The 27,881-nt window shown below is 42.3% G+C and overlaps 2 protein-coding genes across 4 annotated transcripts; both read left to right on the top strand.

Moving 5' to 3' along the window:
* Positions 1–47: 47 nt before the first annotated feature.
* Positions 48–11,681, top strand: LOC123624234 (histo-blood group ABO system transferase-like). The gene is made up of 7 exons (XM_045531866.1): positions 48–1,129; positions 3,545–3,649; positions 5,726–6,014; positions 6,105–6,175; positions 6,343–6,467; positions 11,258–11,349; positions 11,439–11,681. The coding sequence occupies exons 1-7, from the start codon at positions 48–50 to the stop codon at positions 11,679–11,681; spliced, it is 2,007 nt and encodes a 668-aa protein (XP_045387822.1).
* Positions 11,682–12,894: 1,213 nt separating this feature from the next.
* ZNF30 (zinc finger protein 30) lies at positions 12,895–26,938 on the top strand. 3 transcript variants are annotated; one of them, XM_045532380.1, is made up of 5 exons: positions 12,895–13,186; positions 14,706–14,792; positions 16,097–16,229; positions 17,264–17,362; positions 24,976–26,938. In XM_045532380.1, the coding sequence occupies exons 2-5, from the start codon at positions 14,784–14,786 to the stop codon at positions 26,508–26,510; spliced, it is 1,776 nt and encodes a 591-aa protein (XP_045388336.1). In that variant the 5' UTR covers positions 12,895–13,186; positions 14,706–14,783; the 3' UTR covers positions 26,511–26,938. The 3 variants fall into 3 exon arrangements, with proteins under 3 accessions (XP_045388336.1, XP_045388337.1, XP_045388335.1); XM_045532381.1 differs by lacking the exons at positions 12,895–13,186; positions 14,706–14,792 and having other exon boundaries at positions 16,032–16,229; positions 17,267–17,362; XM_045532379.1 differs by lacking the exons at positions 12,895–13,186; positions 14,706–14,792 and having other exon boundaries at positions 16,032–16,229.
* The last annotated feature ends 943 nt before the right edge of the window (positions 26,939–27,881 follow it).

Below are 27,881 nucleotides of genomic sequence, written 5' to 3'. Positions count from 1 at the left end.
TTGCAGTGTGGAAGAGAGAAAAGGCAGCACCCATCCGTTGTGGAGCCATGGCCCAGCTACTGCAGGTGTTGGCTGGGAAACAAAAATGCTGCTTGCTTCCTGTGACCTTGTCTCTCCTCATGGCTCTCATCTTGGCCTTCCTTGGCTACAGTTATCTGAACCCACAGAGCCAGGAGCTGAAGAGCATGCTAGACGGGGGAAGCATAGCTGTTAGAGAACTCCACGGCCAGCAACGCGTAAAATCATCAAGGATGGTGTATCCCCAGCCAGATGTACTAACACCCTCCAGACGAGATGTCCTTGTTGTGACCCCTTGGCTGGCCCCCATTGTGTGGGAGGGGACCTTCAACACTGACATACTGAATGAGCAGTTCTGGCTCCAGAATGCCACCATCGGATTAACCGTGTTTGCCATGAAAAAATACATGGTTTTCTTGAAGCAGTTCCTGGAGTCCGCAGAGAGGTACTTCATGGTGGGGCACAGGGTGAACTACTACATCTTCACCGACCAACCTGACCACGTTCCCCGCATCCAGCTCCACAGAGGGAGGCGGATGGTCATCCTCAAGGCCCAGAGCTATGCCCGCTGGCAGGACATCTCCATGCGCCGCATGCAGGTGATCAGCAACTTTTCCCAGGAGCGCTTCCTCGGGGAGGTGGATTACCTCGTGTGCACGGACGTGGACATGAAGTTCAGTGACCACGTGGGTGTGGAAATCCTCTCCTCCTTGTTCGGCACCCTCCATCCTGGCTACTACGGGACTGGAAGGAACAACTTTGCCTATGAACGCCGGCCTGAGTCCCAAGCCTACATTCCTGGGGATGAGGGGGACTTTTATTACATAGGGGCCTTATTTGGGGGGTCAGTGCCAGAGGTTCACAGGCTCACCAAGGCCTGTCACCAGGCAATGATGATTGACCGAGCCAATGACATTGAGGCCATATGGCATGAGGAGAGCCACTTGAACAAGTACCTGCTGCACCACAAACCCACCAAGGTCCTGTCCCCTGAGTACATGTGTGATAACGAGCTGCTGAAGTATATGTCCTATCGGCAGCTGATGGGCTTGCCCACCAACATAAAGCGGAGTAGAATTGTGGTCTTGGTAAAGAACCCCCAGGAAATCCGGTCTGATGAGGGAAGTTCCACGAAAGGGTTCAGAGAGGGGTGATGGCCAGTCGGCCCTACTCTCCCTCCTGGCATGCTACCCTAACATAAAGTCAGTTTGACAAGGAAGGGTGTAACGCCTCCTCTTTTTCCTTTGTGGTCGAGAAATACTGCTGAAGCCTCCCACCATCTCCCCAAGCTTAGGCGGCCCTAGCGCCATCTCCCTACCCCAGTCGCCGCCCCGCCACATTTAGGTGGCCGGATTCCGCAGCTCAGGCACAAGTTCCTGAGTTGCCACCACCTTGAGCTCATCACTGTGTGCTCCTAACATCCTTCAGGATGGATGAGGCCAGTGGTCTCAGCTTGTCCTGACATAGGAGGGACCAGAATAAGCAGTTTGGCTCCTTAGTAAGCGGAGTAGATTTGTGGTCTTGCCAGGGAATGGCCATGGAATGCAAAACCAATGGGAGAGGCATCCAGGAGGGGCTCGGGAGGGCAGTGTCCCAGCAGCCTGATTCTTCCTCCTGGTATGCTAAGCTAAATTAAAAGCAGTTTTAGCAGAAAGGGTATAACTCTGCTTCCTTTTCCTATCCAGTTGAGAAAAAAATGCTGAGGCCTGGCACCACGCCCAAATTTAGGCAGGTACACTACTCAAGTGAAGGATACACCAAAAGCCCAGACTCCCCCATGATACAATATATACATGTAACAAAATGCGACTTGTATCCTCTAAATCTATTAAAATAAAAAAATTTAAATAAAACGAATGAGAAAACTGTTTTAAGAAGGACATTACATACTGATAGAAGGGTCAGTTTATCAAAAAGATATAATAATTACATATGATCTAATATGACCTCCTCTTGGGTGGGGTCCCAGGAACGCAAGGTTGATTTAACATTACAAAAATCAACATATTTCACTTATTAAGAGAAGGCTAAAAGCCATATGATTATCTCAAATATGTGTACAAAGTAATTGACAAAATTCAATACCCCTTTCAAAAAATCTCTTAGCAAAATAAGAATTGGAGGGAACGTCCTTTATGTGAGGAAGTGCATCCACAAAAACCCTTCAGTTAGCACACTGGATACTTTCCCCTAAGATACGGAACCTGGGAAGTGTGTCTGTTGTCTCCACTTGTATTCAACATTTTCCCAGAGGTCAGTGCAAATGTGCAGGTAAGAGAAAGAAAAAAAGGCATATGTATTAAACAGAAAGATGTAAAACTCTTCTTTATTCATAGGAAACATAAATGTGTAAATAGAAAATCCTAAGAAATCTAAAAAGAAACTACCAGAAATAGAGACTGAATTAAACAATGTTCCAGCATACAAGGTCAATATATAAAAACCAATTGTATATTCTATATACTACCAGTAAACAACTGAAAACTAAAATTTAAAAGATATCGTTTACAATAGCATAAAAAACTGATAAAATACTTAGGAATAATTTACCAAATGCTATATAAGACCTATGCACCAAAAACTACAGAACGGGGGTTGGCAAATTTTTACTGAAAAGACCAGATAGGAAATACAGGCTTTCCAGTTTACACATGGTCGCTATCACATTCTTCTGTTTTTCTGTTTTGTTTTTACAACCTTTTAAAAATGTGAACACCATTCTAATCTCATTGGCATTACAAGGACAGGCCAAATTTAGCCCATGGGCTATATTTGTGGAACCCTGCTACAAAACAGTATCTGACAGAAAAGTTTTTTAAAAGACCTATATGTAGGAAAAGCTGGACCATGCTCATGGACCGGAAGTTAATCTTGGTAGTTGTTAATTTCAACTAGGGCACCGAAAGCTGGTTTTCGGAGTTGTGTGAGATCTCGGTGCCCGTGGGGCATAATGCTTGTCGGCCAGGTTGGATCCTGCATTCACCTGATACACATCTGGTATCCCTGCACCTGGGGATTGCTCACAGCTGCATGGTTTGCTACTCGGCTCATACTGAAGATAAATGCCTGACAGGAACGTGCTGACAGTTGGTGGTTCCTGCCCTACATCTTGTGACGAAATTGGAGCTCAGTGTGATCAATGATTGATTTATGAATTGAACCAAAGAAGGTCTCCAAGTAGGTAGGGCCTGCGTTCATTGTGGGTGCATAATTGTACTAAGTACCCGAAGGTGTATCAGAAAATGGTAATATATGGTGACTGCATGATGCGGAGGCACCACAGTCTGGTGGTTAAATGCATGAGCTCTGGAATCAGACAGTCTGGGTTCAAATTCCGAGCGGGCCAGTACCACATGTGTGACCCGAGGAAGGTTCTAAGGCTTAAATGCTGTCTTACTAAATTTGTAAAAATAAGTGAAGATAAACTGCCAACCAGGAAAGGGTGTGTTGTGGTGCAATATCCATATCTCTACCTCGGAAACCTTAGTCGTCCAGCTGGTGACACTTGGGACACTTGTCTTTTCAGGGCGACCACAAAAAAGCTACACCTGGGTTCAGGAATTAAAGAGGAGCTAGAGAAGTCCCTGGAGGAAGTGGTGTTCCAAGCCTTGACCTACCAGGCATGGAGGAGGTGGGGCCAGCTGTGGGGGTTAACTGGTGTCATCTGGTGGTTGCCTGAAAGGAAGAGGCTGAGGTAAATTCACCTGCGGTGCCGAGCTGCCTGCAGACATGGTGCCCTGGGGGTGACAGTTATGCAGGCTCTCAAAATTCACAGTCTTGAATAGTCCCACTACACCACTAGGACTGTCTGATGCCAAACGCCTGCAACCGGCAGTGGGAAAGTCAGGAAGCACTAGAGTCTTGCTGGGGCTTAGCTTCTGGGCCTCACCCTTTAACCTTTGGAGCTTTTTCCTCATGCTCTTCCCTGGTATGCCCTTAGCTGGCATGCTTTTTCTTGGTCACATGTTCCAACGATGCAGCACACGCATCAGGCTGAACAGTGGCAGGTAGCCAGGAGACCTCTCCAAATTTTGCGCTACACTCCCAGGATCCGACAGCACACAAACTGCCCTTTACAGGCAACTTCGTCAGCAAGCTTCACCGCCATCCTGCTCCAGCCCCCTGCCGCACTGTTGCACACCCCTTCAACCAGACCTGCTGTGTCCCCTTCTGGCTGGGATCCTCCCACTGCCCCTGCGCCTCTCTGGCATTTCCCCTGGCAGTTCTACTGGGATCCGATGCATTAACCCTGGTGTTGTACACTCCTAAAAGGTGGTGGTGTTCCATCAGGCAGCCCCGGTGCTGCTCTATGTGGTTCTGGGTGGACTCTGAAGATGACGTTGCTGTCTGCTTGTACCTCAAAGTGTGTGGCCACTCAGGAAAGGTGAAGATCCCTCCTCCGAGGCACAAATTAACTTTCCTCCTTTGTCACCTGATCAAGCAGTCCTACCTTTATGAGGCTTGGGCCAGCCAAGCACCCTCCAGATCCTTGCTTAACAGTGACTGAGATGACACTAGGAGCACAAAGGAAGGGGATATTGAAGGAGGAAGATGATTAAATAGTGTCCAAAAGGCAGGATTATCAGAAAAGATGCCCCCAAATAGTAGGAGTATACCATCAGCATCTAGGCCCCTAATGACCAATAGAGTCACCACAGATTTGGGAGCAGTCCTGGGCCCCTGAATAGAAACCTCTATTCCAGGGACCCACAAAACAGCTTAGGTAAGGATATCACAGACATCTTCTGTGAGATCAGTCACCAATGGTCATACCATCACCAGCCTAGTTTTGCATGCTGGAAGCTACCCACCTCTTTAAAGGAGTGATCCTTCCAAGAGTGCAGCAGGTGTAGCAGGCTGTCCGGCTGGCCATGTTTCCCTTCCTGCTGCCAGAGAGGTTGAGAAAGGAAGAGCTTGATGAAGGCCATTAACTCAGCTCTCCAGCCTACGGAAGTCAAAGAAGATGACTCAGACAGGAAAGCTTTCAGATATTTTGTCAAAGAGAAATTCTCCACTCACGTGTGCCAGTTGTAGGCTCTATAAACAGAAATTGGCACTGCTGCGCATACTGCCACCATTGTGGGATAGAGGAGAGTTGCCCCCATCTCATACCTTCCTTGTGCAGGGATTGCTAAAGGGCTTGAAGAACTCTGAATGCCAATGGAACCCCAAGGTGGTGGAAGATAAAACTGAGGCCCCTTCAGACAGCAGTGTCACTCGGCCTGCCTGTTCTTTCTCTCTGCCTGCTGTGGGGACTGCAGATACTTTGCCACTGGTCACTTTCTCCTTGCAGGTTCTGGATACTACCAAATTAGCAGTCACTAACTTGGCTGACCTGTCAGGCCACCCATGCTATCTGGCCCTGTACCTACCCCTACACCGGATATTGACCACGAAATGAGATGCACAGGTCCTGACTCTCCTTTTGCTGTTCCTGCTGTTTCTCACTTTGGATTCCAACCTACACGTAGTGCTCCACATAATAATGAGAAGAGATGCCCCATTAAGTAGTATTTCACTTAATAATGAGAATAGAGACCCTTTGCATTCCAGTCCCTGTCATAATTGCAGTATCCTCTACTTCTGCCATGCCCACACATCCTAGAACTTTCTCCCCCTCCTTAAAACCTACCTCCTGTGTAGGTTGTGTACACCTCTATAGAGTCACATACACATGTATGTGTAGATTCTCCTCTTTTTCTTACAGACCTCTCTTCAAGTCGCTTCCGCCAGTACCCTGTGTTCACAAGCCGACCCATCGCTGCTTCTGCGACCACTTCCGCCACCCCACTCAGCCTGTCTGCAGCGTGGACTGCCCAGGCCACTTTGGACTTTGTTATAACCAGTGCGGACGCCACTCTGCGTTCCAGGCTTTCATCTTCAGGTCTCCACCAGGATCCAGTGTGAGCTTCCGCCCATTTAACCAGGCCCATCCTAGTGTGGAGCAGATACCCCCTGCAAAGGCTATTGTCTCCACCAGCCCACCTGCTTTTATGGTCAGCAGCCCTACCTGAACTTTCAACTTTCCCTTTGATCCAGGAAACACCTGTCAGCTGAAATCTGGGGGTCCTAATGGGCCTCCACAGCGAGCCACTGTCCACAGTGCCCCATCTCTTCTGGCCCACCTAGCACTGATTCTGCAGTTGCCTCCACCCCAGTAGGCAGCCCCTCCCCAGACTTGGTATCCAAGCCTGCCTTTGACTCTGATGAAATCAATATGGATACCATGCCCATTCCCCAGGCTCTCCCCCAGTTTTAATAGCTATTTCCCTTTGAGAAACCAGGCAGCCCCTAAAAACCCTTCATACTTAACCTCTACTGTAGCCATGGAACCCTATGGCAACACAACTCAGTCAGCTTTTGGGAATTTGACACCCCTATGTACTCCTTTGACATCCCTGTCAACATCCAACCAGCCTATGGTGGTACCTTGGTTGTTTTCCCCATTGGTGCGGCCACTCTCTCTTGCCATTGAATGCCACCAGCACTGAGGACTAGTCCTCACCTTTTGCCAACTCTAATCCATACCCATTTTTATTTGTGGGATCTGCAGCTCTTATAGGTAGTGGCAGCTTTGGGGTCATTGCCTATATCCCAGATGTCACCTCCATGTCTAGAGCACTCAGCTTTGGGACAGAATGGTGAGGGGACACCCAGAACCACTGCTCATGATGGGGGAGGCTTCGACCTGAGCATCAGGGTCCTGTTGGCCTATAGCATCCCTATTGCAATCAGAGAGGCCAGCCTCGCCGAAAGCAAATATCCTGGGAAACATTTCCTTCCTGCCTATCGTCACTGCTGCTGGTGCCAGCCCAGCCGAAACACACCTATTGCTACTGGAAGATGCAGCATCACTAAGCAGGAACATGTTCCAGAAGACACATCTGTTCCCTCTTGTGTTCAAATCACCCAGGACCCGTCCAGCCAGAGCACATCTGTTGCAGTGGGAGAGGCCAGCACCATAGCTGTGCTGGAGATACCGACTTCTCTTCCTGCCTGTAGTCAGAACACCTGGGACGCATCAGCCCAAAGCACACCTCTGCGGTAGAAGGGGCCAGGACTGCATCTGTGCCTGGAGGCCTTTATGTTCCTACCTACAGTCAGAGCACCTGGGTCCCACTTGTCCACAGCACACAGGTTGCAAGGGAGAGGGCAACACCATAACTGTGTTTGGAGGGTCTTCTCTTCCTAATATGGTCTGAACACTTGGGGCTCACCTGGCCAGAGCAAACCTGTTACTATTGGAGAAACCTGCACCGCTGAGAAGACGTGCATGCCATGAGATACCTCTGTTCCTTCCATCAGCCTACTTGTGCTGTTTGAGGGGCTGGCACCAAATCTGTGATTGGACACGCTACTGGCAGAGCACCTGGGGCACACAGTGAGAGCACAGGTGATACAGTGGGAGGAGGCAGCACCGTGCTATCCTGTGGGTACTTCTGTTCCCACCATCATTCAGAGCAGCTGAGGTGCTCATGGATGGGGCACATCTGTTACAGTCGCACAGGAGAACACTATGCACTTTTAGGAAGACACTTCTATACCTGCATTCATTCAGAATACCTGGGCCCTAGACAGAGTATCCCCTTTGACTTAGAGTGGGGAAAAGCAGCGAGGAGAGACCCAAGCTTCAGAACTTTTGCTGATATCTTTCAGAGAAAATGTACCTCTGGCATGAGGATGGCAAGCAGCAGTTTCACCTTGGGGCACCTTTGACATGTGCCTAGGGTTTCTTTGGAGACAGAAGTGTTGGATCACCAACCCACTCACTTTCTTCTAATGAAAGAAACAATATCCTATAACTATAAGCAAAAGTTAGATAGAAATGTTGAGTGACCACCAATTGCCACGAATGGGCTTTGCTCTACTGGGAAGAGGCTCAGCCCTTTCTAGTTACATCAAACAAACTTAACCTGTCCTCCCTCATCTGAGAGCAAGCTGGAGGCCCAATATTTCAGGGTGTTTGTGTATGTGTCAGAGGGTGTGCTTTTGGATGAGGCCGATCAGAAGTCAACACACTGGCCTTGAGATGTTCTACTGTGGAGAGAAGAAAAAGATGAGTAAGTGTCCACTATGCCATGCCTGGCTGTGCCAGTTTTCCTCTAGTCTTAGATTGGCAGGACCCCGTGCTGCCTGTGGCTGCTCCCTCTGTCTCGCCCATTTACCACTGGGCCCTTACCTTTCTTTCCAAGATTGATAAACACATATGTACACAGCCTTGTTCTTGCTCATTGATCCTCTCTGCTCATCTGTCTTTGCTTTTACTCAACGGCGGAAGAACTGACTTATGTGAGTGGAGATGTGCTGAGGCAGATGTAACTTCCCACAGTTCTGTGGTTCAGCTGCGGCATGGGATGTGGCATAGCCACACTTTACAACTGCACATGCTGATGTCTGAAATCTCTGTGTTTTAAATGTAAGGGACAGCAGCCATGAGAAAGTTCGGTTCAAAGGAGGAAGGGATGGGTGATCCTCGCTTGCCGCCACCCCCTGTGCTCCTTCCCCATCACTCTTGACTTCGCTGTGGGCCAGCTCACCCCTAATATGTCTTAAGAAAACATACTTGACAATTTTGGTCTTCTTCTTTTTTTTTTTTTTTTTTGAGACAGGGTCTCATGTTATCACCCAGGCTGGAGTGCAGTGTCACAATCATAGCTCACTGTAGCCTCAAACTCATGGGCTCAAGCTATCCTCCTGCCTCAGCCTCCTAAGTAGATAGGACTACAGGCATGAGCCACCATGCCTGCCCATTTTTTTTATTCTTTGTAGAGAATTTAACACTGCTTTAAAAAATCAGCATAGAAAGAATTGGAAGGAACATCCTTTATATGATGAAGCACATCTACAAAAGCTTTCAGTTAATAGCATACTGAACACTTTTCCTCTCAGATCAGGAGCTGGAAAAGGTTGTTCATTGTCTCCACTTTATACTAAACATTTTCCTGGAGATCACAGTAAATGTAAAAGGTAAGAAAAATAAATGAAATCATACAGATTAAAAAGGAAGAAATAAAGTGCCTTTATACCTAGCAAACAGGATCATATGTGTAGGAAATACTATCCAATATACAAAGACACTACAAGAAGAAATGCCAGTATACAAGGTCAATATAAAAAGGCAATCGTTCTTTCTGTATTCTACCACATACCGAGACATAGATAGCTATATATACACATGCATGTATACATGTACACACACACATACACATAAACATATATCATGATAGTGGACTGAAAAATTAATATTAGCAAATTATCAATTTCAACCAGGACCCCAAATCTGTTCTATGAAATTATTATAAGAGATATTTCTGTCCACGGGTCATAAGGCTTTTAAGCCAGGATAATCCTATGCCCACCTGATGTGCAGCTCACGCCCTTGCCCGGGGAGAAGATACACATATACGGCGGTGTGGTCAGCTGCAAGGCTCAGTGAGAAGAGAAATGCCCAGTGCTGCTGTGCTGACAACTGTTGGTCTCTGCCAACGTAGAAGGTAGGAAACAAAAATAAAAGGCATGCAGATTGAAACAGAAGTAAAACTGACTTTATTCAGAGGTACATGATTTACAGAAAATATATGTGTATGTAGAAAACCCAAAAGCATCTGCAAAGAAACTACCAACAATAAAAAGTGAATTTAGCAAGTTTCCAGTATACAAAATGTATGTGTGTATACAAGTACTATACAAACACATACACATCTATTTTCATGCATTTTGTGTATACTGCTGATGAACTCTTGAACACTAAAACTTAAAAGCCAACACTTAAATAATATTTGAAAATCTCATAAAATACTTAGGAATAAATTTTAAAAAGCTAAGCAGGACTATATAGGGAAAACTACAAAACTTTAGTAGTTGCAAACTTTCTCTGGAAAGGACCAGAGAGTAAATAACGTAGTCTTTGTAGTTCACATATGGTCTCTGTCACATATTCTTTGGGGAGTTTTGTTCTTGTTTTTAATTTTCTTATGACCCTTTAAAGATGTTAACATCATGATTCTTATTTAATAGCTCAGCGGCCTTACAAAAACAGGATATAGGCCAAATTTGGCCCATGGGCCATAATTTGCTGACCCTTGCTATTAAAACATTGCTGAGAAAAAGTTAAAAGGATCAAAACATATGAAGATAGATCTCATGCAGTGGACTGGAAAAGTGAATATTGGTAAGTTGTCAGTTTTGGCCAGGACCCTGAAATCTCATCTATGGAATTCCTACAATTCCATACTGGTGCCGTTGGGGGCACAAGGATATTGAGCCACGGTGGATCTTGCACCTGCCTGACATGCCATCTCCTGCCCTGGCACAGACAGCTGTGTGATTAGCCACAAGGGTCAATTTGAAGAGAAATGTCCTCTGGGATATGTTGACAATTGGCAGTCTCTGCCCTACATCTTCTGAGGAGACTGGAGTCCAGCATGGACTATGGTCAACTTAGGAGTTGAGCCAAAGAAGACCTTCTAGTAAGTCATGGCTGCGCTCATGATAGGTATGCATGGTGCTACGTACCCCTAAAGACTGTAAGAAACAGTAATACACTGCATACATGATAAGGAGGCACCACAGTTCAGGTGGTTAAATTCAAGAGTTCTGGAATCGGACAGCCTGGGTCAAGTCGTGGCAGGGCCATTACCACCTGTGTGAGCTGAGGGAGGTTCTAAGGTTTAAATGCTGTTTTACCAAATATGCAAAAAGAAGTGAGGAGAACCTGCCTGCCAGGCAGGGATGTGGGAAGCAGCATCCAGGAACGTCTGAGCACCTGGTCCCCACATTAGAAACCTTCACAGCCCAGATGCTAATGCTGTACGTTCATACCTTTCCAAGACGACCACAGAGAAGTCCTGCCTGGCTCCAGGACTTGGATGCAGAGCTTCCTGGAGGAGGCGGCATCAGGAGCTCCAGGCTACCTGCACAGGGAGTGGAGGGAGGGTAAACGAGGTCCTCTGTGGTGGCTGCCTGAAAGGAAGAAGCTGAGGGCCCTTGGCCCCAGCTGCTCTGGTGTCCCCTCCCCACCTTAGCACAGGTGGGCGGCAGTCTCCCTGGCTGTCTGGGGGAGAGTCCGGAGAGGGCACCGCCCACTCCCTCCCTCCCTGCCCCTGTCCTTGTTAGCCAGGCCCCTACCCTGGGCAGGTATGGGTTGCTCCTGCCTCTGGCTTTGGGCAGAGCATGCCTCCAGAGACCCCAGGGGCAAGCGCTGGCACACCGGCTGCTGAAGCTCCCGCTCCCGGGCCAGGTTCTGAGCAATCTCCACTGATGGCAGCCCGGTGGGTGCCAAATGCCTGCAGCCAAGTGGGCGAAGGACCGCAGCTCGACAGTCCGGCTGGGGTTGGGCCGTTGGGCCTCGCCTTTGCCCTCTGCTGTCATTTCTTCGTGTCCTCGGCTCGCACGCCCTTTCTCGGCCACGTGTTCTGAAGGGTCCTCACCCACACCAGGCCGAACAGGGTGAGCTTCGCCCGGAGGAGCCAGCAGCCGGGACTCCTCTCTGCGCTCCCCAGTCCCCTCCGAGGATCCGGCAGCGCACAGACAGACAGCTCTTCCCAGGCGACTTCCTCCGCAAGCTCCGTAGCCCCCCTTGCCCCAGGTTGGTCTGGATCACGTCGCTGTCGCCGCACCTCTCCTCGCCCTTTACAGTTCCGCGCCCTTCTCCCGCGTTTTGACCTCACCTCTAGCAGGCAGTACCTGGTCCAGGCAGGACTCCCAAGTGAAGCCCGTGCTGTCTGCTGGTAACTGCAGGATGTTCCTCCACTCAGGACAGCTAAGAGCTTTCACCCAGCGGGCAGACCGCCTCTCCCCTCCGTTGTCATCTGAGCAGAAGTCTCCTCCTCCGCCACTCTTTCTTGCTCTAGGGCCACCGCGAGTAGGTGCAACACTGGGGACAATTATCCACTTTTTGCCAAAACCAATCTATACCCATTTGTATTTGTGGGACCTGCAGCCCTCATAGGTAGTGTCAGCTTTGGGGTCGTTGTAACTTAATTAGAGCCTACAAAATTTAAATATCTAATAAAAAGTTAAAAGAAATTGCTGTCTCAGAGGACAGAAACATTTTTCCCACAGATGTGTTTAATTAGTCTGTTATTATTACTAATTGCCACTATTAGTCCTATTAACGTTCTATTAAATAATAGCATTTTTGTAACAGAAAAGTAAACACTACAGCAAGGTAATTTCAAACACCTATTTTTCATATTTTTGTGTTAAAGTAATAACACATTTTAGCATATACTATCATGGTTTTGTCTGTTCTGGTGTGGCAGTGAGTATACTGGGTTGGCTCTCTAAAAAGCTGGTCACCTACTTCGGGCCTCAGGTGTCGCATCGGGCCACGACTAGCCGCTTAAACGCGCACAGCACCAAGGTCAGCACCACCAGGTCACGTTACCGGCTCTGCGAGCATCTACGCCTGCGCACCCCCAGTCCCGACGGGAACGCCCAGAAGTATCAGGGCGCGGTGTGGGCGGTCCTTGTGGGCGGGGCCACGCGTGTTCTTTGGTTTTACGGCTCTAGACTACATTTCCCACAGGCGACTGCGAGCAGGCCTGAAACTACATTTCCCAGGGGCCACCGGGGCAACCTGGACATCTGCCGCCTTCCTAGTGTTTGTGATTGTTGGCTCCGCAGTGGGCTTTGGGCTTCGGTAAGAGAACAGTCCAAGCCCGGCCTCAGAGGGAGGTGGCTGCAGACTCGGAGCAGCCCCGGGGGTTAACTTGGGTTTCTGCGAAGGGGAACAGTTAGTGCAGGGAGTAGGGGAGCCTCTCTGCAGACGCGGCGGGCGCGGAACGCCGACTCTGACCGGTGATGAGCGTGGGCGTGGACGAGGGTCCCAGGCCTGGGTGTGCGGGAGTGACGTGGGGACGGAGGGCGACTGTGCGCGTCTGTGCGTGTGACAGGGCCGGTGTGCGCCCGCGAAGACCTGGTGCGTGGCCTCCGCGTGAACCTGGGTTATTAATATTTGAGGGCGCATTGCCCCCTTTTTTTTGTTTGCATGACGGTAGGGTTCTGTTTTGCATCTGCCGGATAGAATCACACTAGCTGATTATGTAAAGGAGTAAAAGACTCTTCAATTCTTAGTTTAATAAAGGAAGCTGTAGACGTCATACCGTGTGCATGCAGCCGGAAGAAACGGGAGTACCAGTAAGCCTCTTCTTTTCGAAAAAACCTTGTAAGTATTTACACTCTTTAAGGATTACAGCAATGTCATCTAAAAATTATCAGTGCAGGAAAAAGGACTTCCAAAGATCTGTTGTGCAAATTACTTTCCTAGTGACAATATTATATAAGAAAAGAGAATAAGATGATATTAGTTATAAACCTTTACATCAGTCTCCTTATTGCACAGGAAGAATGGAATTCAGCCTTTTGCCAATATTCTCAATTTTGCATTATGGCAAAATGGTGGCTCTCTCCCTAGCTGGTAGGGGACAGAGGAAATTTAAATGTCAGAAAATCTTTTCTGTTATTTTTTAAAAAGAAGAATTGCATTCTTAGGGCAAGGCTCTAAATTTTTTAGTTAGAATTAAAAGAGCATGCATGGTGTAAATAAAAAGTGGAAACTGTTTCTTTTAAAAAAAAATAAAGGCCATATAATTTTCTTCACGTAATAACTTCAATACAGTAGTCCCCCTTATGCATGTTTTTGCTTTCTGAGGTTTTAGTTACTCTCAGTCAACCCTGGTCTGAAAATATGTGAGTACAGTACAATAAGATATTTTGAGAGAGAGAGACCATATTCACAGAGCTTTTATTACAGCATATTGTTATAATTGTTCTATTTTATTATTGTTGTTCATCTCTTACTGCACCTAATTTATAAATTAAAGTTTATCATAGGTATGTATATGTAGGAAAAAATATATATAGGGTTTGGTCAGGCATCCACTGGGGATCTTTTTTTTTAATTTATTTTTATTTGTTTTTTTTAGAGATTGTGTCTCACTCTGTCATCCAAGCTGGAGTGCAGTGGCATGGATCATAGCTCACTGCATCCTCAAACTCCTGGGCTCAAGCAATCCTCACACCTTAGCCTCCCTAGCAGCTGGTACTGCAGGCCCACCTGGGATCTTGGAACATATCCCCCCCGCCCCCCCCCCCCTCAGATAAAGGGGAACTACTGTAATAAGAGCTAACTCATGTTCAGCAATGATTCTGTTAAGTATTTTGTGGGGGTTTTCTTACTCTTCAAGACAACCATATGTAGGAGCTGATATTCTTATCTGTATTTTAATGATTAGAAAATGGAGCCATGTTAGCAACTGCCCGATCAATTTCTTCTTTATTCTCTACCTTTTGTGTCTTGACTAACCTCACACTCTGCTGCCATGAAAGAATTTCTGGTTTGGGTCATGTGGACCATTTTTCAGTGTTAGAATGTAGGAATGGATTGAGGAGAATCTGTTCATAAGAGGACTATGCAGCCCAGTCTTAGATCCAGATCAGCATTCCCAAAATGGGCCTGGCTGGAAAACCTCCTGCTGAAGTGTCTGATTCTGCCTTCCCTAAGAAGGGTCACTGCTCTACACCCAGTTGTGTACAGCCTTGTTCCCTAGGGTTTGAATTACTCTGTCCTTCCCCAGAATTTTGTTTGAGGGTGGTTGTATCATAGTTTGGAAGCTGACATGGAAGGTCAGGAAAGTTTATTAATTTATATCATTGGGAAAACTAAAGCCTCCTTTTCCTCCCAGCTCTGGAATTTTTAGAGTTTGAACTTCTCTGGTAGAGGAACGTCAAAGAAGACTGATCAGTTCTTACTTTCTAAAAGGATGGCCCACGTAAGTTGGTGTTCCTTCTGAAATATTGGGATTTTTAGATTACATGGGTATTTTCCTTGATTAACCTGAAGCATTCTGCCTAAAAGAGCACCATCTAATTACCTGCTTCTTGACTTCCTCTGTGGAGGAATGATGGCCAAATAACTGTTCCCTCCTTGTGAGGTCCTCTTTTATAAACGGCAGTCATGAATTCATCGAGCAAATTACTGAGCAGGTACGACTTGGTAAATCTTTGCTGAAGGGCTGTGATAAAAACAATGAAGGAGTGAAGTTCCATGAGAGAATTATTTGAGTTTCCTATATCCATTTGTGGTTTGGTGAGTTAGAGCTGTTGCCTTCATTCTCCACATGTCAGAAGATTTGAACTTTTCCACTGATAAGAGAGAATTTTGTATTTGTTGGTCTCAATCTTAATATGATGAGATCACATACTCTGTGAGGCTTTTAAGATTGATTGTAACATGAAACACCGATATCATGGCTCTTCTCAGGGGTTGCCCGAGAGTGGTACTAGGTCAGTTTTGTTGTGGAATGGGACCTGCCAGACTTGGGTGACACACATTTCATTCTGAATCATCTTTATCATAATCCACTAACTCAAGAACAGCGAAAGTGTTGAGTGAGGGATGCTGCATGACGACGTAAGCAGGTTGTCATAGTAATAGATTAACAGATTACCAGAACTGGGGAAACCTGAGACATTTGGTCCAGTCTCCATTTATAAATATAAAATAATTTCTGGCTCTCATATAGATCCATAAGATAACTTTTATGTCACTATGGAAAAGTTTTTTATTAATACAAGGAAATACTTATGATTCGACATAATGATCTTGAAGCTTGAGTAGTTATTTAACACATTTTTGTAATGCCTATTTTTTAAAACAGATTTTATTCTACATTTGGAGAAAATAATCCATAACTTTTTTTTCTCTTAAAAGGGAAATAATGTAGAGACTTGAGTCTTGTAGAGACTTGTAGTAGTTCTTGAGAATTTATTAGTTGGATAACTAGCAGGCAGTGTCTCTGTATGTGCTGTGTTAATAGGGAAACTTGGATTATTTTATCCATTTCCCCCCAGGTCTGGAGTATTGTGGTATCCTACAACATATAGAAAATTTTGCCCATAGCAAAAGGATTCTTCTAGAACATGCGAATACTATGCTTTATTCATTTCCCATATCATAAGCTTCCAGCCCACTTGACTGCTATATTATTGCTCCTTTCCTACATTGAAACTTTTTATTCCCTGTCCTTTCACTTCGAAAACATTTTAATTTCACCAGAAACGCATGGGTTTGCAGTTTCAGGGATCAGTGACCTTCAGGGATGTGGCCATAGCCTTCTCTCAGGAGGAGTGGGAGAGTCTGGATTCTACTCAGAAGGACTTGTACAGAGATGTGATGTTAGAGAACTATAGGAACTTGGTATCAATGGGTAAGTTTACTTTTCTCAAATAATTTAGAATCTGCTCCCTGAAATACTTTCCTCATTGTAAATTTTAGAGCTATCTTAAGAAGTGAACACAATTTCTTCTTGTTCCCAAAGAAACAGTTTGAGCTTTGTTAGGTCAGAAATGGTGAAATAGCAGGATTAGAATTCTGGTTCGTTTATTGCATAAACATTGACAAAGAGGCCAAGTTTCCCTATTGTGTTTATGCTCAAAATTGTTCTAAGTGGTCTGTTAAAATTTGACACACCTGCAGGCAGAACAGCTAGACAAAGGGTCTTGATTTGTTCTGTCTGAAGAGCCAATACAACTTATATACTGGTGGATTGGATGAACAGAAATCATTTAAAACTACAGTTCATTTTATTTTCTACAAAATAATCTGATTTGGGGGTTAAAATTGATAATCTAAAAACTTTGCATTTAAGATTAAATGCAAATTAAATCTGTATCCTGTACATATAGATGTCTAAGGAAACTTTTTGGGTTTTTTTCTTAGTAAAATACCAACAATAATGTTAGTAACTCACAGTATACTTGCTATATACCAGTTCCTGTTCTCAGCTCTTTATATGTATTTGTATTAACTGATTTTTATCCTCACAAGCATCCTAAAGGTACTATTTTTACCACCATTTTAGATGAGAATGCCAGAGCACGGAATGTTTAAGTGAGTTAGCCAGGGTCACACAGCTGATAGGTGGCAGAAGCAGAAACTTGAACCCAGGCACCCTGGTTCCACAATCTGTGTTCTCAATTATAATTTCATACTTTCTGTCAAGACAAGGAAGATACATAAACATACATTTATCTATCTTTATTTATTTTTAGATATATAGATAGATTTCATTTAAAATAAGACCTTTTCCCTATCTATGTGGTTTTATGAATCCCCTTCTCTAAAGTATTTATCAAGATCATTTTGAACTCGAGTTTATTGCAAATTTAACCAAAAGTCAAAGTATTTTTGAACTCATATTTTATGTCTTTTCTACATTGTGGGGCATTCTTATCTTGTAAGCAGGACATTCTCTCCCTAAACCACATGTGATTACCTTATTGGAACAATGGAAAGATCCTTGGATGACAGTGAGGAGGGGTCAAAGAAGACAGTCTACAGGTGAGTAAGAGCATGCCAGATAGGGAAGCCATCACTGCTGGAAACAGCCCAGGTGGTCCCTGAGTTGTTTGGAAGTCTCCATTCAAAGGCTCAGGGCTTTTGTAGAAAAAGCCTGAGACTTGGGGAAGAAGCAAATATCTCACCAGCCTTTCCAAAGGAACTTCATCTTGATCCATTTTAACATGCAGTCATCACCTTGTCTGATTTCCCTCTCATTTCATTAGGAGCTCACTCTTTCCCAATGCAATCTGCATTTTGAATTTGACTGTTTTCAGCTCCTCTTTGGCATTGAGATTTATTTGTATCTTCTGTGATGATAATATTTGAACAGAGACAAGAACAAGGAGGGCTCAGGTCATATAATTATATTGAACATTCCAAGCTGATTGAACAGTGTGCGCAGATACCTTGCAGTGGGAATGAGCTTTGTGTGTTTCTAGAGGAATAAGTAGGGTGGGGCAGAATTAATAAGAGGACAGAGGCCGGACGCGGTGGCTCACACCTGTAATCCTAGCACTCTAGGAGGCCGAGGCGGGCGGATTGTTTGAGCTCAGGAGTTTGAGACCAGCCTGAGCAAGAGCGAGACCCCGTCTCTACTAAAAATAGAAAGAAATTATATGGGCAGCTAAAAATACATATAGAAAAATTAGCCGGGCATGGTGGCACGTGCCTGTAGTCCCAGCTACTTGGGAGGCTGAGGCAGGAAGATTGCTTGAGCCCAGGAGTTTGAGGTTGCTGTGAGCTAACAGCACTCTAGCCCGGGCAACAGAGCGAGACTCTGTCTCAAAAAAAAAAAAAAAAAAAGAGGAGAGGAAGAAAAAAGGTAGAATGTGAGGAGGGGCCAGGTCCTCTTATAGTTTTTTGTTAATTTTCAGGAATTTGGATTATTTTCTAAAGTGACTAGAAAGTATGATCTAATTTATGTTTTTCTAATTTTTAAATTTAAAAAAATTATGTTAAATATGAGAGAGATACCAGAAAACCACATTAAAATGTACAGCTTGATAAGTTAGTATAAGGCAAATACCTTCGTAACCATCACCCTGGTCGGAAGAGAAAACATGATTATAAAATAACATCAGGCTTACGTTGGAAAATGACATAAAGAATTTTTATATACCCTTCACCAAGATTCTCCAAATGAGGAGGTAAAACTCTTCCGACCACCCCTAACGCTTTCACATGCATCTGCCTAGTCACAGCCCTCTTTCCTTCCAGCCACTTCAAACCTTACCACACTTCATATATACCCACTCCCAGGTTCACCTGCTCTTCTCAAATTAGCCTGCTAAGCTTTCCAGTGAGTACTCATTGGTTTTGGGGGGTTCTCAGGTCAGATACCCCACATTGCTCCCCTCAGCGTTTTCCTGCACAGATGCTTAGCCTGCACACGTCTTAGCTGTAGTATTATATTTTGTCTCCACCCACTTATATTTTACAGTTTTTGAAGGTCCCTTTTCCCATAGTTTTGTTGTGTATGTTGTCTATAGTTTTTGTAGTTTTGCTATCCTATTTGTTTTTATGTGGCTATTTGGTTAAATTCAAAAACAAGTGTTACCACCTCCACCATATCCTAATTTATGTTGTTAGATAATTACTCTGGATATTGGTAGAGAGTTGTCCGAATGGGGGAAGGTGTGCAGACAGGAGGTGGTTGTGGTTTGGATTAGAATGATCATGGTAGAGAGTGGTGAGAAGGGAAGGTACTCTTAATATAGTTTGAATGTAGAGCTAATAATATGCTGGTGAACCGTGAACAGGTAGGGAAGCAAAGAGGGAAATCAAAAAGGATCAGCAGGTTCTGGCTTGAGCAGCTGCATGCAAATACAGTTGCCTGGAATGGTAAAGAGAAGGGAAAAGGCCAGTTGGAGGGTGGAGCTAAAGATACCTGCTTTGCATATGTTAAGTTTGAGATGACTATTTGGCCATCCAGTTAGGGATGCTAAGTAGGCTGTTGAATATTCAACAGTCCGGAGCTCAGGGAGAGTTTAGGCTCACCCATAAAAATTTGAGATTTATTGGCATATGGCGGGTCTTTAAAGCCATGGGACTGGTTGAGGTCAGCTGGAGAGCCAGTGCAAAGAGAGGGTACTCTTAACATTTAGAAGTCCTCTTGAGGAGGCAGCAAAAGAGACTGCTGAGAAGGAGCCTCTTCTAAGGTAGAATTAGAAGCAGAAATTGGTGCCACCGAAGACAAACAAAGAAAACGTTTCAAGATAGAGAAGTGATCACCTGAAAAGTGAATTAAATTAAGAAATAAGAATGGACCTCAATATTTAGCCTTGCTAAAAGGGGAGATTCTCAGTGGCATCAAGGAGTGAAAGCTCAACTGGTCGGGTTTGAACAAAATGAGAGAAAAGTCAGTGATGAGCATGAGTACAATGGTCTTTTTAAGATACTTGGTTCTAAAGAGATGAAAAAAACAAACAAATAAGGTCACATTCCCAAGTTCTGGGTGGACAAGAATTTGGAGGAGACTCTTCCACTCAATACACCTTGTATCATGTCAATCTCATATTACTTTGAGGATTTCTGGGTTTTTTAAAAATAAATTTTATCATTTTTAATATCCCTTAATACATAGAAGTATTATACCATTCTTAAAAGTCTGGGTTTTGGTTTTCTTTTGCATTTTGCCAACTGAATTAAAAACTACATAAAAGTTGAAAGAATAATATGATAACCATCCTTATTAACCATCCTCATAACCATGCTACATCTATATATGTAAAATTTTTTTGCTGTACCATTTAAGTAAGTTGCACAAATTATAACACTTTATCCCTAAGTACTTCAGAATGTACTAAGAATAAGGATATTATTCTCCATAACCATACCCAAAAAAACCCCATTTCACCTGCAGAGCCCACCAGAGGATCATCTTAGGTTCAACTTGGCTTCATCTGGTCAGGAAATCACACAACAGGAGCCCCAGGTTAGCAGTAGGGCATCACCAGCTCTTTTTTCAGTGTGAGTCCTCACAGTGGTTCATGCAGAACACATTCACATTAGCCTTCCAAAAGGCGAGGTGCAGAGAGACGAGATGTGCATCCGGCAGGTTTGAGAGTTGCTGTGGCTAAAGAAGACATGTGATTCACAGAATTCAACACCTATAACAATTCCATAGATGTAGTTTCCTTGGTCCCCATAAAAGACGTGCCATTTGAAAGCGATGCTACATTTAGAAGCTCAGATTATGGAGTTCTCATCAGCTGTTTATAGTTCCTCTCAGTCCATATGCAACTTACCTATCAGTGGTCGTTTTACCATCAACAATATGGATTAGTAAAACAATACACCACATAACCTTTTGTCATCCAGAACAGCGCTGTCCAATAGAAATACAATGCAAGCCACATATATACTTTTAAATTCTATAGTAGCCACATTTAAAAAGGAAAAAGATGGCAAAATTAAGTTTAATAATGTATTTTATTTTAGTACATCCCAGATATCATTTTAATGTGTAATCTCTATAAAATTATTTTTCTTTGTAATAAGTCTTTGAAATATGGTGTATCTGTTTCACCTGCAGTATCTGGTGTATCTGTTTCAATTCAGTCTGGTCACGTGGCCTCTGGCTACCCTACTGGGCAGTGCAGGGCTAGAGTGCTGCTCCTTGTTTTTTTGTATTCATCTTCTGATTGGCCCAATACTTACAAAATGTCTTTGTCAGTTTGCTAATCTTTGTTCTCACAGGTGGATAATGAAAATATTTAATTTCTCAGCTGTGTTCAATAAAAGCTAATTTTTTAAAAAAGACAAAAACATGACGTGTCCAGACTTCTTTCAGACTTTAAAAGATGATACAATACACAATAAAGAAACTGAAGGTTTACGTGATGTTGATTTATTTTACTGTGTAGTCTTTCTAGGCATTGCCATCATTATCCCACTTTCTTATTTAGTCTTTCTTTGCATACTTGTGTATAATTGATGCATAATGGTTAAATAACTCTTATGATGAAACAGAACAATGTTTCATCATTATTCTTATACAGTACTCTCATAGGAATTATTTTTCCTATAAATAATCTTATTTGATTATTGTTCCATAATATATCTTAGTTTTATAAAAGGTCATAATAGAAACCTATCTAATTGTAAAATAGAATGAGATTTACTCTATTTTCAAAATAAATAAATTTTCCCATTTTTTCTTTGGAATGCCTTTAATAAAGAATAAAAGTCATGAAATGACAATTCTCACAACTAGAACTGCTTAAAGAAGAAACTCACAAACTAAAAATTGATACCCTGGACCCTGAGAGTATATTGAAGGTTAAGAAAAGTACAGGGAAGTTTGTTTGTCTCAGTTTTGTTTAACACGGAGACAAGGAATTCTGCTGGTTTTAGTACTTGGTATTCCCCCATCCCCTTTTTGGTCATTGTTCAGTTTTATCTGAAGTCAAGACCATTCTCTTGGGATGGAATTATCTAAATGTACACAACTGTTGGGTGTGTCGTGGTTGTGTATCTATAAAAGTCGTATCAACCTGTAAAGGTGGTTTTTTTAAATTGTTTTATTTGGAAGATTATTTGGATCATTTGATGAGAAAATGGTTGCACAATAGCATTTAAGGCTCTGTAGATTAGTCATTTGAACTCTATGGTATAGACAAATATTAATACTAAGTGAAGGATTATGATCAGAGTTTATAGCCCACCTCTAGGCCAGGATCAAAGACTTGTACCCAAATACAACCACAAGAACAGATCCCAGCCCTAATCCAAAGAGCCCACAGAACCAGATAGGGAGGAATTATCCTAATTACCTAATTTTATGATTTCTTATTTGTTTCCTGGATTATTTTAGTGATCTTAAATATCTCAGAAGTCTTTAAAGATGTGAATACAATTTACTTATAAGAACAGTGTTTCATGCTTGTAAGGCCAGTAACTTCTAAACAGAATGTATTTTGAACCAGTGCCTGTCCAATTTCATGGGCTTGAGTTCTATGCCTTTGTGAGAGTGTCCAGTTCTGCTGTTCTCTGGACCATACTGTTAATGTGGTTTTCCCCATTTTGGGGTCCTCCCCTGTAGCATGACATGAAAAGTCCTGGACAGAGAAGAAAACAGTCCAAAAATTCTCCTTCAGCGGTGGTTGAAGGTTTTTTTGCATAAATCAAGACCCAGTCTTTCTCTTCTTTGAATTAGCTTACCTAAAGATCTCTTTTCCTGACAAAAGAAATTAATGGGCCAAAATGATCCTGGGAGATAACAGGAACCATCCTAAAGGCAGGTATTCAATTTAATTAGGTAACACATCCAATCCACTTTTCCAGTTGGCTTTTGTGTGCAAATCCAATGCTTGTCTCTAGGGGCCATCCCAGTGGTCTGGTCCTTACGGGCTTGTCAAATAGCATGGTAATACTTAAAAAGATAAACATTTTGTCTGGAAGACATCAAAGGAGGCAATGCGTATTTTATCAGGAGACGTATAATGTCTGGTTGTGCTCATTGTTAAGATTAACCACTAGATTAAAGGGATAACTGTCCAAGTCCACATTTCACATACATTTTTCTCCTTGTAACTAACCAGTGGTCTTTATTACTGAGAAGTAGTCATCTCTTGTAGCAATATAAGATGGTTTATGTATAATGGTTTTAATATATTATGGTTTTAATATATTATGGTTTTAACAACAAGTGATAATCCTCATCTGAATAAAAAATATCATTATTTGTATAGAGACACTTTATTACTGTTATTTCTTTTGTAAATATTTCTTGACCTTCTAGACTAGTACTTTTTGGTTATCTTGAAACATAGTTCCAGTGAAAAAGGGAAGAGAATTTGATTCTTTGCTAGTAGCTAAATACTTTCTAAGTAGGAGGTTATTTAACAATGAAAAAGATTAAAAATTAATTTTGTACTCCCTCCCAAGTGTCATTATGGATTCATTTTTATCATCATTGATTCAGAATGTATAATTCAAAATGCTCATTTGTATACTCCCTTTGCCACTGTATTTGCTGGAGCTCCAGATTAAGTCTCCTGTGGATTTTGGACAAACCCATGAATCTTTGAAAAAAAAAACCACACACTTTATTGAGGTATGATTGATACGCAAAAGCTGTGTGTATTCAATGTATATAACTTGGTGAGTTTGGGAACCCGAGAATCTCTTAAATTTTCAAGACAGCTGAATCTCTCACCTTGTACCTTCTCTGCCACATTCCAGAAATTGTCTGTGGATTATCAGTGAATTATTTTTATAGTATTGTCTTTTAATAATACCCTAATTTCATTTCTTTCATCAAGAGTTTTTTTTTTTTTTTGTAATGAGTCAGTCGGTGGGGTATAATTCAGTGCTAAATGACACAGGTTGGGCCTGCTCTGAAGGAATGTGTTAGTTATTTTGTCACAAATTACCACAAACTTAGTAGTTTAAAACTATACTCATTTATTATCACACAGTTTTATAGGTCCGAAGTCTAGCATGGCATGGCTAAATCAATATCTCAGCCATAGCTGCAGTTTTGGGGGGCTTGGGGTCCTCCTCCAAATTTATTGGTTCTTGGTGAAATATATTTTCATGTGATCCCCTCCGTCTTTAAGCCACAACCAGCAAGGTTTATCCTTCTCACACTTTGAATGTCTCTGACGTCCTCTTCTACCCTCAGCTGGAGAAAGCTCTGGTTTCAAGGGGCTGTTGAGATAACCCAGGGTAATCTCCCTATCTTAAATAAACTGATTAGTAACCTTAATTGTATACCTTTTCTATGTGACACAACATATTCATGGGCATAATGAGCAGACAAAGGTCTTGAGGGCCAAAATTCAGTCAACCACAGGGAGTTTTTGGAGAAATAAAAATCATAACAGAGAACATTAATAATTATATAATTGAAAACTGGTAGAAAACCAAGGAATGAAGTGTTAGGCAATAAAGATAGGGACATCCTTAGACAAAGTCAGCAGTTTACAATATTCCTGATAAAGTGAAATTTTACCTTAAACATACAAAGGATGAGAAAGATCCAGTATGAAAACAGCACAGGCCAAAAGATTTTGGGGAGATAAGACCACCTGCACATGAACGAAAAGATGAGAACATGTGTGCCAAATTCCAGGTGCTGAAAGGGGGAGGTCAGGTAAATAGGGAACGAAGGGAGCTATGGCTTGAGGCCTCATAGGTAGGCAGGGGCCATATTATTTTGGAAAGATACATCGATTTTAATTTAAGTGCAAAGAGAAGCCAAGTGGTGGGGCAGGGATGAAATATGAGTTATAAAAATTTCATCTGCATCAGAAACTTTTGTTAGAAATGTTAAAAATATTGATGCCCAGGAACTTCTCCTGTGTGTTCAGGGGTCTGGATGGTGCTTGAACATCAGTTTTTTAACAAGTTCTTCAAAAATTTTGATCCACAGCCAAATATCAGAAATGAAAAAACTATTTCACTAATCACCAGCCTTACTGATTTATTAATATATAAACTCCCATTAATCTCTGCATTCTTCCTGTTTTGAGTTTTATAACCATATTTTAGTATTATCTAAGTTATTTCTAACTGATGTTATTTTCAACTTTTTTCTTTTCTTCCATAGAAATCTATTTTTTCTCATATAGAAAAATCAAATATTTTTGTTTTTTATTTCCTTTCAGACTTGCATTTGAAGGATGAGATAATCAGCTTTGAGGAAATGCCTACTTCTGAAAAATGTACATCTTTTGCTCTACATCAGAAAGTTCTTAATCAAGAGAAACCATGTGAATGTCAGGAATGTGGGAAGGCTTGTTGTCAAGGCTCAAAGTCTGTTCAGCATGACAGAATACATACCAGTGGAAAACCCTGCAAATGTAAAGAATGTGGGAATAACTTTAGTAATGGACATCAACTCACTGTACATCAGAGATTGCATACGGGTGAGAAACCCTATAAATGTAAGGAATGTGGGAAGGGCTTTAGTGCCTATTCATACCTTGTTCAACATCAGAGAATTCACATTGTTGAGAAACCCTATGAATGTCAGGAATGTGGGAAAGCTTTTATAGTGTATGGAAAACTTATCCGGCATCAGAGTACTCACACTGGTGAAAAACCTTTTGTATGTAAGGAATGTGGGAAAGCCTTTAGTGCCTTTTCATACCTTGTTCAACATCAGCGAATCCATACTGGTGAAAAACCCTATGAATGTAAAGAATGTGGGAAGGCCTTTAGTACTAGTTCACCCCTTGTTAAACATCAGAGAATTCATACTGGTGAGAAACCCTATGAGTGTAAGGAATGTGGGAAGGCCTTTACTGTGTATGGACAACTTACTAGACATCAGAGTATTCACACTGGTGAGAAACCCTTTGAATGTCAGGAATGTGGCAAGGCCTTTAGACTTAGTTCATTTCTTAATGCACATCAGCGGATCCATGCAGGGGTAAAGCCCCATGAATGTAAGGAATGTGGGAAAGCCTTCAGTCGTGCTTCCTACCTTGTTCAACATGAAAGACTTCATACTGGTGAGAAACCCTATGAGTGTAAGGAATGTGGCAAGGCCTTTAGTACTGGCTCGTACCTTGTTCAGCACCAGAGAATTCATACTGGTGAGAAACCCTATGACTGTCAAGAATGTGGCAAGGCCTTTGTTAGTCGCCATCAACTTACTGTACATCAAAGGGTTCATACCGGAGAAAAACCCTATGAGTGTAAGGAATGTGGCAAGGCCTTTAGAGTACATGTACATCTTACACAGCATCAAAAAATTCACATTGATGTGAAGCCCTATGAATGTAAGGAATGTGGAAAGACTTTTAGTCGGGGCTCATACCTCGTACAACATGTGAGAATTCATACTGGTGAGAAGCCCTATGACTGTAAGGAATGTGGGAAGGCTTTTAGTTCTGGCTCTTACCTTGTTCAACATCAAAGAATTCATACTGGTGAGAAACCCTATGAATGTAACAAATGTGGGAAAGCCTTTACTGTTTATGGACAACTTATTGGACATCAGAGTGTTCATACTGGTGAGAAGCCCTTTGAATGTAAGGAATGTGGGAAAGCCTTTAGGCTTAATTCATTCCTTACTGAACATCAGAGGGTACACACTGGCGAGAAACCCTTTAAATGTAAAAAATGTGGGAAGGCCTTTAGATATAGTTCAGCCCTTAAAGCACATCAGAGAAAGCATATGGGTGTAAAATCCTAAGAATGTAAGGACTGTGGGAAGTCCTTTATGTATGGTTCAAACGTTGTTCACCATCAGAAGATTTATGCTGGTAAAAAACTTTTGAATGTAAAGAATGTTAGGCCTTTAGAAAATATTCTCCTCTTTCTTATATTAGAGAATTCATAATGTAATTCAGAAAACATAAGAAAGCCTTCATTTGTCATTTTTGTGTTTACAGTATCAATATTCATATTGGTAGACAATTCAGAAAAGGTGGGAAATGTTACTTAATGCTTATAGCATTGATGGCATGAAATTTTATATGATGTTTTCTAATTTGGTTGAATAAGTGAATAAAAACCCTTCCTGAACTTTTTTTTAAATCATTTAATTGTTTATTTGCAAATATATATATTAAACCTAAAAATTTAGACAATCAAGACATTAGTAATCCATACGCATGTAGAGACTCCATTTGCAAATTTAAAGTGTTGTATAAATAGCAGTCATTGCAGACATAAAACCTAAATGTACTTCATTTATAGTCTCATTTATACTAGCAACTCTCCTCAGAAAAAATGGATACTACTTGCTTCTAGTTGAAATATTGTAAATTCCAAACAAAGCTTTATTGTATTTGAGGACCTCCAAAGCTGAAGTACTGATCACTTCAGCCATTTGTTTCCTACTTACACAGTGGGTAAGTCCTGTATGCGTGGTGTGTGTACATGGTTTCAAAACAAAATGTACTGTAATTGGCACATAAAGTTGCTATGCAAAATCATCCCTCAGGTTGAGTCTAAACTTCCAGTTCAGTTGATTTTATTGTCCTCATCTGGATGTATGACCCTTCCTGAACTTCTTAAACCATTGTTGAACTTCAGATAATTCATCCTAATATTTTAAAACCAGTTAATGTGTAATGAAAGTCTTTAGCCATGGCATGCATGTTAACTATCATCATTGTCATTCCTCCACCTTACAGCTGGTTTGATATATGAGGCACCATACTTATCATCTGGGGGGCATTGTTTTAAGATGGTGATAATAGAACCTATATTCTTATAAAGATCTACGCTCAATAATTATTAGTTTCATTGTTGTCATTTTTTGTAACTGCTAGTAAAATTTTGAGAGTAAAATCCTACAGATGTTGTTAATCTAAAACTGCCTCTATATTCATTTATCCATTTTAGAATTTTAGATTCTGGATAAAACTTTGCAAAAAGAAAGGAACATAACAGCATATTGATGTAGAGCTCATCTCTTAAGTTGAATCAAACAATTCTTGAAAGATACTCACTGTTTTAATGTGTGTAAAAATGTTGAGAATAGCCTATAATCTATATTCTTTGTCTGAAATGTAAGATAAATTGGAAATCAATAATAGGACAGCAAAAATAAACTGTC

Source organism: Lemur catta, chromosome 19, assembly GCF_020740605.2.
Source record: "Lemur catta isolate mLemCat1 chromosome 19, mLemCat1.pri, whole genome shotgun sequence".
In the NCBI taxonomy this organism is placed as follows: Eukaryota; Metazoa; Chordata; class Mammalia; order Primates; family Lemuridae; genus Lemur; species Lemur catta.
The sequence above is the reverse complement of the archived record's forward strand: the minus strand, read 5'-3'. Positions and strand labels throughout refer to the sequence as shown.

Excerpts from the sequence above, each read along its gene's own strand:
- ZNF30 (XM_045532379.1), top strand. The coding sequence starts at position 16,085 with ATGGGTTTGCAGTTTCAGGGATCAGTGACCTTCAGGGATGTGGCCATA. Across the intron at positions 16,230-17,263 it reads TAGGAACTTGGTATCAATGG|CAGGACATTCTCTCCCTAAA; the intron begins GTAAGTTTACTT and ends TTATCTTGTAAG. Across the intron at positions 17,363-24,975 it reads TCAAAGAAGACAGTCTACAG|ACTTGCATTTGAAGGATGAG; the intron begins GTGAGTAAGAGC and ends ATTTCCTTTCAG.
- LOC123624234 (XM_045531866.1), top strand. The coding sequence starts at position 48 with ATGGCCCAGCTACTGCAGGTGTTGGCTGGGAAACAAAAATGCTGCTTG. Across the intron at positions 3,650-5,725 it reads ACCTACCAGGCATGGAGGAG|ACCTCTCTTCAAGTCGCTTC; the intron begins GTGGGGCCAGCT and ends TTTTTCTTACAG. Across the intron at positions 6,015-6,104 it reads CCAGCCCACCTGCTTTTATG|CGAGCCACTGTCCACAGTGC; the intron begins GTCAGCAGCCCT and ends GGGCCTCCACAG.